Consider the following 10,797-nt stretch of genomic DNA (forward strand, 5'->3'; position numbering starts at 1 on the left):
CTCCCTCAGACCCCCCTCCAACAACCCTCAGTTTGTTCTCTGTATTTAAGTGTCTCTTATGATTTGCCTCTCTGTTTTTATCTTATTTTTTCTTCCTTTCCCCTATGTTCATCTGTTGAGTTTCTCAAACTCCACATATAGCCCAGGTTAGTTTTTTTCTTTCCATAAATCTTCGTATCTAATTATGTGTATGTAAAACAAAAACAAAAACAAAAAACAATCTCATAAGCTCCTAATGAACCTGTCCACTAAGAATTTAAAGTACCAGATATGGAAAAACTCTACTTTGTGGTAAGTTTTTGAAGCTATAAGACATCTGCTTGGATAATCACTAACCTGAAGAATCAATGAATTCCCAATCAACTATATTTGAGATAAACCTATGGAACGGTTTCATCCATAAGGCTTGCCTGGTTTCCTCTTAAATTCAATCTGTTACAGTACCACACATCACTTAGCCTCTGGACAGCTTCTCTGTACACTCATGACAGAATGACAATGAGAAAGGAAAATAATGTCCTGCCTATTATGAAAACATCTTTGACCTTGAGTGCCCTTGAAAGGGTCTCATGGACCTCCCCAGACGTCACCTGGAGGACCACTGCCCTAGTCTAATCTCATTTTACCTATAAGGAAGCTGGATCTCACAAAGATTATGTGAGAAATCGAAAAGTCCATGGCCTGTTAATGACAGTATAATATCTCAGACAGTTTGTCTCACTTCTCTTGAGGTAGCTTCTGAATCAGAAACCTGGGAAATATACCCTAATGACCTGTCCTGTCACTCCAGTTGCAAAGACTGTCACACTATAGTACCAAAAATTTTGTTTTAAATAAAACAGACAAGGAAAGTCAACAAACGTGATAAATTCCGCAACAGGCATACTGTGTTAGCATCTGAATTAGGATCTTTATTTGAACAGAAACACTAGGGCAAATTCTATAGCCCTCCATGCCAGGCAGGCTGGTAATGACAAACTGCACAGTAAATATCACAGAAAAATACAGAAAGCATAATTGCCACAATATCACCATTCATCACATTTTCTGAGTCTGAAATGCAATTGATGACATCATGCCAGCAAATTTTTCATAAGTACTGGCTGAAAGGGTGGTGGGTATATTAAAAGGCGGCAAATCAACTGGCAAGCATAATAGAAATTTTTATGTAAGATGGAGTTGTTCTGAAATGTAGGTATTTTTCATTCTCTCACAGAACCTTATTTTGTTTTTTCAAAGTATATCAGGTTATCTTCTTCTTCCCCTAGAGATGATGACCTTTGTATGCTACCAGGTGATCTAAATCTTCTTTAAATGGATTGTAGCCTTGTTCCTTTAAACACCGCAGTGCGCAGAAAAGCTGGGCCAGTGGAGGAAATTCTTCCCAGGGAACCCATTCCCAACCTAGAAAAGAAAGATACCAAATCAATTTATTTAGCTGGAAGGAAACAAAGAATATTTATTTTGGCAAGTTAACCTATACTTCGAAAAAATTAATTAAATATAAAAATGACCTGCAACTAATAATAACATGCTACTAATCACAGTGATGCCATGCATTAGCTCAGCTGTACCAACATCATTTGCCTTTAGAATGAAGATCTTAACTGAAGGGGGATCATTTAAAAAATGCTGTTATTTCAACATGAGGCCAAGCTTACAAGGGCCCCATGATGGTAAAATCCAGATTTAAGAGAATTCAATTTTTGCTTGAATATTTGGCTGAACAAAACATACAGAACTTTACACATGACAGGTGGTAACACTACATGAAAACAAACCAGCTGCCCCACCTATAGAATAAGGTAAGTTACATTTCTAAGCTATCCTCCATCTTGTTAAAAAGTAATGGAAGCTGTGCAGAGAATAAAAATATTCTCTGGCTGTGGTACACTTTAGATAGAAAGACAATATGGATGGGACTGATTTTCAAAAATCCATTGAAAAAGGAAAGATTTAACAGTATCTATTGTGAAATACACAAAATCCTAGAAAAATGCTCTAGGCAACAGTATTCTCTTTGATGACTTAAATGTAAGGAACATGAAAGCACAGATGCTCATAACAGGTGAATATATAAATATTATATTACTAAGATGTACACTCCATGTTCTAAATTTCTTCATGGTCACACACATATACTTATGTTTAAATGCAGTTTCTTCCACTAAGTGTTTCTCTGCCTGTAAGATACAGGTATGCAGTTTCACTCTGGGACAGGGGACAAAGAATCCATGAAATTAGAACAAGTTCAGGAAGGAGTGATCAGCAACTGTGACTTAAGAGTCTAAGAGAAAGAGAGTAGGACAGAAGGAGGGAGAAAGAAAGAGAGACAGAGAGAGAGAGGGAGAGAGGTGTCACCCAACAATGTGTTGCAAGATGCGGAATTAACAGTCTCAAGGGAGCTGTCTGTAAAGTTTATCCTGTCTGCGAGAAAATGAAGCATCTGGCTGACCCTCCTGATTATAATTGGATGGCTGGAGAAAAGATGTCATAACCAGTAACCTGAAGCAGGTGATCCAGATCCAGGATCTGACGAACATGGGAGAGAAAATGCATCTTTATGCTATAAATAAAAACCACCACCACAGAGCTGCTGCACCCTGGCTGTGGTGCAGCTGGCTACCCAGCAAGTGAAAATAACTCCTGCTATGTTGTCATGAAGGGCTAGAGAGGAATCAGTGTTTCTTTTTTTCTTTTTCTTTTTTTTTTTTTTTTTTTTTGAGGAATCAGTGTTTCTGATCAAATCTGACTTGGTGCTAGTAACCTTGGGCCTTATAAAATCATACTGTGTGACCTCAGATTACTAGCCTGTGAGAAGGTCAACAAAATGAAGGTGGACAAGCTCAAAAAAAGTTATATAAATGAAAAAAAATCACAAGGCATGTAAAAATGAGTCAAAACTACCAGATTCTAGGAAGGGAAAAACATTACATACCATAACATAGTAACAAAAACTCTAACACAGAACTTTATAACATAGGATAATAATCTTTTAGAAGTTGTTTAAATGTAGGCCGGTCTAGATACTATACTGAAGAACCTCATCCCCTTGTTCCCTTCTTCCTTCAACATGGTCTGAACAATATACTCTGAATAGGAGCCAGGCACGGGAGAGTCAAAGGTGAATGAGCCCAAACATCTGCTCTTTATGCATTCAAAGTTCAGTAAAGGAAAACTAGCGAGTACGATTTGAAGCTGAACACCCCAACTGAACCTAAGATGCCTTCTAACGTCAGGGGAAGAAAACTAGAAATACAGGCCTACAGTGCAGAACAGGACAGGAAGTCGTGCCTTGCACCAGGCTTCAGCAACCCCAACCCCAACAGAGGCGGAGGCGGGGAGGCAGAGGCAGCCAGCTGGAGATTGGTCAGAACTGATGGGACAGTCAGTGGCTCTGCTGTTTTCCCCTCAGCCCTTCTCCACAAATGAATACTATGTCTGCTCCTTGTGAAGGACGCTAAGTATGCAAAACCAAAGTATTTCATCATTTTGTCTCGTCTTGTGTCAGGTTTTTGCTGCTGGTAGAAAAGAGAAAAATAAGGATATGGTCATTCCTTCCAAGTTTCGGGCTCTCTTTTAAGAGAACAATAATAATCTGTGCTTACTGCTTGAATATATGACACCTCGAACTAATTTTTAAAAATTCAGTTATGGGAACTGTACTTTGCTTTAAAGAAAAAAAGTAAATTGAGTCCTACAAAAAGTGTTAAAGTGGAAATATACATATTTACACTGCAAGTTAATATTAAAAAGACAAGTAACTGTTCCTCCCCACAGCTTCAGGATGTCAAGACTACTGAGTTTTGTTTCCACTGTTACTCTGGACTCCCCTCTCTCCTATTCCTCCTTTTATCCAGGATCATTGGGGATGTGAGAGATAGAAGAACTTGTAGACAGCGCCCCCAGTGAACCTGGTACATTTTTCTCACCTGCCCTTCTTAAGGCATGAATGATTTTAGTTGTACCTTAGGCCAACTGAAAGCCTTTGGATACTTCTTGCGTATTGATGTGTGTGTCGCTGTGATATAAGGAATATATATATAAGGAATATATATGATATATTCCTTATATCATAATCTATATATAGCTTTCCTCCCTGTTTTCTGGCACAGAGTTCCCGAAACCTTTGTATTTTCCTAAGAGATAGGGACGAGAGGAACACTTGCTATCCATAATAAGCCTCTTTCAACCGTACCTGAGTTTATGCTAATAAGCTGATGGGTGGCTGGGCTGAACCTATCCTTAGATAGGTTCAGAATTGGGGGCTGGTGACCAGAAAGATACATGCCACCTGAGGAGAGAGGAGAGGAGCTGGAGATTGAATTAATCACCAGCAGATAATGATTTAATCAATCATAGAGACTATGATAATATGTACCAATCCCATTACATACGAACCTCTATGAAAACCCCACACAACAGGATTCAGAGAGTTTTCTGGGAGGTGAACACGTCAAGGTGCTCATTGAGAGTACAGATGCTCTGCGTCCCTCCCTCTGCCCACCTTGCCCAGTGCGTCTTCCATGTGGCTGTTTCTGAGCTGTTTCCTCTATAACAAACTGGTAATGTAAGTAAAGTGGTTTCCTGAGTTCTGAAGGCCATTCTAGCAAATTACTGAACCTGAGGAGGAGGTTGTGGGAACCCCAATTTATAGCCAGGTGACCAGAAGTACAGGAGGCCAGGACTTAGCGACTGGTATTTGAAGTGGGTACAGTCTTGTGGGACGGACTCTGTAATGTTTGGGATCTGACACTGACTCCAGGTAGACAGTGCAAGAATGTAACTGAATTACAGGGCATCCAATTGATGTCCGGAGAACTATCTGATGTGAAGAAAAGAGCCACAGGTTTGGTGTTGGAGTGTAGTGAGTAAAAATAGCTCAGATGTTGCTAGTTCACTTTAGATGATTCCAAGTCATTACCTGTTTTATAAAAAGTCGTATATGACTCAACAGGCCTTCGGGTAGAACATGCCCTTCTGTTCAGTCAATGAATTCAATCTGCAAACCACTTAACTCATGATTTATCCATTCTAGAAATTTCACTTCTTCCAGGCCTTGGCACATATGCCCCCTCCTCAGAGGCCCTCCATGACCACCCTGTCTGATGCAGCACCCATGGGTCACTATCCTTTACACCGTTTTACTTTTATTCTTATTCCTTATCATTACATTGTAAAGTATCTGCTAATGTGTTGCCTTTCCCCCGGATTAAAAAAAATGTAAAACCTGAGAGGGGAGGGACTTTGTTCCACACACCACTGTTTCTTTAGCGCCTAGAATGGTGCCTGGCATGCAGTATTCAGTAAGCATTTGTTGAATGACAAGATTCTTCCATAGTGGAGAATAAATTAAATGTTTATAGGGGAGGTCCAGTACACAAGACCGCTTGGATAAGGTTTCACAAGGCAAAGAATATATTTGGTAAGTTTGATATTTTATTCCTTCTCATGGAGTTTTATGAAATTTGAAGAGAGATGATCCATGCAAAGCCCTTAGGACAATGCTTAGCACACAGTAAATCACATCAATGTTGTTAAAGCTTTCAGAGCACTCGACTCAAAACCGAGGATAATTGTTTTGTCAGGTTAGTCACTCTCCATGCAAGGAAATTTGTATCTTTCTTACACAAGTGAGAAAACTGAGGATGGCACCTTCAACGTTTTGCTTAAAATCAGTCTGAAGCAAAATTAAATGCTAAAAATAAAACTAAGACTTACTGAGTACTTACAGTGTTCATTTGGTTCTTTATATGTATTAACTAATTTTATCCCTACAACAACCCATCGGAGGTAGTTGCTATTATCACAGAGGAGAAAAGAGACCCAGAGACATGAAATAACTCGCCCAAGGTTACAAACCTCTACGTGGAAAAACCAGGATGCAAGTCAAGTAGTCTGGCTCCAGGCCAGTTCTGTTTCCTGCTATATGCTTATGTCTCCAGGATTTAAGTATATGTATTTACACTTCTGTATGAAAAGATTAATTCTCTTTGCATGGCAAACATAATGTAATACTCAGATGATAAACTCCTCAAAGAACATGAATTATTACACATAATTCTCTTACTTTCATTTTTTTCAGGCTCTGTGTTCTTTGGTTCTGAATCATAAGTCATGTCCACTTCCCCTTTCATTAGTATTGTCACATAGTGGTAATTTTCTTTCTCATCAAAGGAATTCACGACTGAGGCAAAGCGAACATTTTTCAAGCGAAGAGCTGCTTCTTCCCAGGTTTCCCTTTGAGCACATTCTTCCCACGTTTCACTGGAAAACAGAAGCACAGCACTGTATTCAATTTTAGTTACATAACTTATTATTTTTTTGCCATGAAATTCCTGCCTAGAAATTTCTAGTCTAAAGCAAAAAACAAAAAACCCTGTAATTGGCTCTTGCTTTCTAACAATCAATCAACAACCCTGCCTTTGGACATTCTCTTTATCTCAACTATAAAGTATCTGAAGTTATCTGAAGACCAAAAGGACTTCCTATTGAGAAAAAAAGAACATTTAGCCAATTCAGCACTAGTTCACGTGCCTGGCAACTGTATGCAATCAGGAGACAGTTAAGGATACAGTTAAGAGCACAGGCTTTGGAGTCAGCTAAACCTAATAAAAAGAGGCAATACTACTTTCCAACGGGGTTGTTGCAAGTGTATCAAGAAGTGGATGATGTCTTTTCCTGCAGTCTCAGAATTTTCGTTGAAGCCTTAAAATTCAGGACAATAGGCAATAAACACCTCAAATTCTAAAGAGTATGGCAAGAGAGCAAACAGATGCCATCTAAAGGCTTGCAAGTCTCTTGACCTTCACCCTACCCAGCCTACATAATAAGGAGATTTAGGGCAGGGAGGAAAGTTATGAATTTTCAAGCATAGTAGCAACGTTTCCCTTCATCCTGATGAAAGGACAACTCTGCCTGAAGCCAAGTGAGAGGTGCTTCAAGAAAACTGATCACAGAGATTGAGTGTGATTCCCAAGGAGATACTGGCGTGTTCCTCCCCTGCTAAAGTCATATCGAGCTACAGAAACTCACAGGCCTGCAATTTAGAGTAGAGGTGGTACAAAGGTAAGAGCTCTTGGGCAAGTCTAAAGTGTGTCCCTTGGTGTTTAGGGATGTACGTGAATAGAGAAGCTGACATTTATTCCCACTTTGAGAATCTGGAAAGCAGGAGACTGGCTACAGAAGCCCATGATGAATGAGCAAGGAGAAATGGTGACAGTGAGGGCATTACTCCCATTGTGAATTTTCTTCTGGGTCCAGTAGATGCTACAAGAGACTGCTGGGGATCCCAGCAGAAAGAAAAAGCAAGATAGTGTTCTAATAAACAAGAGCTAAATCAGCCACCTATGTCTGAGAACTGTGCAGGAGAGACATCCTTGTGGGATTTCCAAACAACCAACAGACATACCCTGAGGAAGAGGGCACAACATCCAGAGGGCACCAATGGATGGATCACAGCAGCATTAGTCATGTAAAAAGTTTGGCCCACCCTCTCCCTCCCCAACATCCTGGAGAGGGAAGGAAACCAGAAACAGTGAGAAAAGGAGGAGGCCTTCCTCCTCTCCTTTCCCCACTACAGACAAATGCTTGGAAGTGGATCATAATAACCAAATGTGATTTATTTTTCTAATCAAGTGACAGGAAAACTATAGAATTTGCAGGAAATGTCAGAGAACAGCAGAAAAGGGAAAGACAACAGAAGGAGGGGTGCTTGGGTGGCTTAGTCAGTTAAGCCTCCAACTCTTGGTTTCCACTCAGGTCATGATCTCTTGGTTTTGTGGGTGTTAGCCCCGTGTCAGGCTCTGCACTGGCAATGTGGAGCCTGCTTGGGATTCTTTCTCTCTCCCTCTCTCTCTGCCCCTACCCCACTGGCAGTGTCTCTGCCTATCTCAAAATAAATAAGCTTAAAAAAATTATAAAGACAAGGGAAGGAGAAAATAAAGCCATTTTCTATTTGTCTCCTCTCAAACTTAGCCCATTCAGTATACCAGTCATATAAAGATAAGTGAAAGCATATATGTGAAGAGCTTGGCATAATATCTAGCACTCAGTAAAAAGCTCATTAAAGGACAATTTTGCCTATTATCATTGGATATCTGAGTAAAGATTCCAATACTTCATTGTGTTAGCATTAAGATACCTATCTCTAGCCATTGCAATTGACAAAGTACAATACAGTGTGTCCCTCTGGGCAATGTGACCCTTAACCTGGAAATTTTATTAGTTATTAACTGAAGGTTTATCTTAATTATCTAGGGGCACCTGGGTGGCTCAGTTGGTTAAGTGGCTGACTTCGGCTCAGGTCATGATCTTGCAGTTCGTGAGATCAAGCGCCGCGTCGGGCTCTGTGCTGACAGCTCGGAGCCTGGAGCCTGCTCCGGATTCTGTGTCTCCCTCTCTCTCTGCCCCTCCCCTGCTCGCACTCTGTCTCTCTCTCAAAAATAAACATGAAAAAAAAATTTTTAAATGTTTTATCTTAATTATCTAAAAATGATAAACTTATTGATGTTTTTTAAAATCCTGAAAACCATTTAAAAAATTCTATGTGCTAAAAGATCATAGGAATTCCATGTTTTATCAAAGACAAAGTCTGATTAAAAGGCACCTGCATCAAGTCTCTAACTAGCACTTTATAACAAATAGGTAGATTACAAGAATATAGTCAGAATGTAAGAAATTCTAATGACCCATACTCTTCAATATGGGATGGTAAAAAAAAGGGAAAGAGGGATTACTGTTAGATTTGGAGACTTAAATTTATCAATCCCAAATTACAATCAATCCCAAAGTACAATCTTCCTTTGATCTTGATTGGTAGAAAACAATACATTTTCAAGACAAATGGGGAAAGTGGTACAGACTGACTGTATCACAGGTTATTAAAGAATTATCTTGTTAAGGTGTGAAAACGTATTTTCTTAAGGTGTGAAAATGGAGTTACATTTTTTAAAAAAGCCTATGACAGGTACATAACGAACTGTTTATGGGCGGTATAATAAATGTCCGCGTTTTCCTTCAGAAGAGTCTAGAAAACAAGGGATCTGCGTGTCTGATGGGATGGAGCAGTAAAGATGAAACAAGAACAAGCCGAGTAGTAAGTATATGAGGATTCACCAACTGTTTACTTTCATGTATGTTTGCACTTTCACACTAATGCAAAAACAAGCGCTGGCTCTGATCGCTTTAGATACTGTTCATCCACCGTTGACTTTAACCTATTCTCACTTCAGAACCCACCTTTTAGCAAAATCCCCGGCTTTCCGCACCATTGGGTAGATCTGACCCTTAACTGTCCAACTTCCTTTATCGGTCTGATCCGCCATCAAACACAGAGTGCCACGTTAAAGAGTGCTCCGTCCAACCTCCCCACTGTATAAATGAAGACACCGAGGCCCAGAGTTTCACTAGCCCATGTGCTTGGTCACGGTGCAGCCAAACCTGCGCGGGCAGGCCACAGGCCGTCCATCCGTGTACGTTTAGTGCACAGCCCGAACCGTGCAAGTGCCTGAACTGACACAACTGGGCTAGAGCTTCATAAAGACCCACTTTCCGCCTCTTATATGTAAACATTAAGAAAAACACACCCTACACATCAGCCCGCAGGCGCGGATAGAAGGCTGCCGGCAGAAAAAGAACTGGGCTAGCGGGGCTCAGGCCGACCACAGACCCTTCGCCAGCCCTCGGCAGCTCAGCGCCCCCTCCCGGCCGGCGCTCGCACCCAGGAGCGCGGCGGCCCGAGGAGAGAACAGAGGAACGCGCGAGATGACGCAGCGTCGGCGCACACGCAACGACGCAGAGACGCACGCACGGGGAGAGCTCGTCCTTCCCGTGCAAGTTCGGCTCTCCTTCGGTGGGCTCGGTGGTTGCTCACCCGAATTCCAAATGACCTCCGGGGAGTTGATAACTGCCGGCTCCTATAGTCCCTTTCCTCTTCCCCAGGAGGACGCAACGAGGATGCTTGCTGCTAGTCACCACTACTCCTACAGCGACTCCAAGCCGCCTACCCTGCGGCTCCGCGCGGGCCGTCATAGCGCGCGAGACCCGGCAGAGGCTGCGGGAGGTGACGTTCGCTCCGCCCCATGGGCCACGACCAGGCTCGCTGAGCCTGCGCGGGCCCCTGAAATCAAAGCCCGAGTCCCTGGGACGTAACCTTCGTGCGTGGTGTCTCTGCCTCACGTGGGGATCCCAGCTTGAGAAGTGTCGCGTTGCCTACCCCAGGACTGCCCGTCAAGGTTTCGTTTTCAGTAATGCCACTTACTGTTGTACTTTCAACGTTTATTATTCTCTATTTCAGATTTCTCCATCATGCGTTTACCAGCCACACGCTTTTATAAACCTCTGGGCCTTTGCACTTCCCGTTTCTTTGTGTTTGGGTGAACTTCACCACCACAGTAAATTAGTTCTAATTATAACTCCAGTCAGTGTTGGACCAGGACAAGGACGGATAGTATAGAAACAACCTAGTATAAATAATTGAGAGTATTAACACAACATGGGAAAAAATTAAGGACAAACAATAAATTGTGCTGGAAGGAGCTAGATATTTGAGAGGAAAGAGAGGCACTGTTCCAGTTGTTTGCACACCATGCACTGGCAAAATAATCCCACCTGAAACAGAATTGTAATGAAAGTGAACTAAAAACGAGCAAATAACTAGACTTTGGATGGGGAGGATTTAATTTTTTTTTTCATTAAAATAAATTAAGTTTGGGGCGCCTGGGTGGCTCAGTTTGTTGGGCGTCGGACTTCGGCTCAGGTCATGATCTCGCAGCCTGTGAGTTCAAACCCGGTGTC

The 10,797-nt window shown here is 41.6% G+C and overlaps 1 protein-coding gene across 4 annotated transcripts; it reads right to left on the reverse strand.

The window, feature by feature from the left end:
* Positions 1 to 890: 890 nt before the first annotated feature.
* Positions 891 to 10,106, reverse strand: NUDT15 (nudix hydrolase 15). Of its 4 annotated transcripts, none has more exons than XM_043578777.1 (4): positions 9,875 to 10,106; positions 6,071 to 6,267; positions 4,199 to 4,294; positions 891 to 1,404 (listed from the first exon to the last, which is right to left on the reverse strand). In XM_043578777.1, exons 1-4 carry the CDS (start codon positions 10,030 to 10,032, stop codon positions 1,265 to 1,267), a joined length of 591 nt encoding a protein of 196 aa, XP_043434712.1. In that variant the 5' UTR covers positions 10,033 to 10,106; the 3' UTR covers positions 891 to 1,264. The 4 variants fall into 4 exon arrangements, 3 of the variants coding, with proteins under 3 accessions (XP_043434712.1, XP_043434713.1, XP_043434714.1); XM_043578778.1 differs by lacking the exon at positions 9,875 to 10,106 and adding an exon at positions 9,241 to 9,713; XR_006297105.1 differs by having other exon boundaries at positions 1,293 to 1,404; positions 4,199 to 4,314.
* Positions 10,107 to 10,797: the final 691 nt, after the last annotated feature.

This window comes from Prionailurus bengalensis, chromosome A1 (genome assembly GCF_016509475.1).
Source record: "Prionailurus bengalensis isolate Pbe53 chromosome A1, Fcat_Pben_1.1_paternal_pri, whole genome shotgun sequence".
NCBI lineage: Eukaryota > Metazoa > Chordata > Mammalia > Carnivora > Felidae > Prionailurus > Prionailurus bengalensis.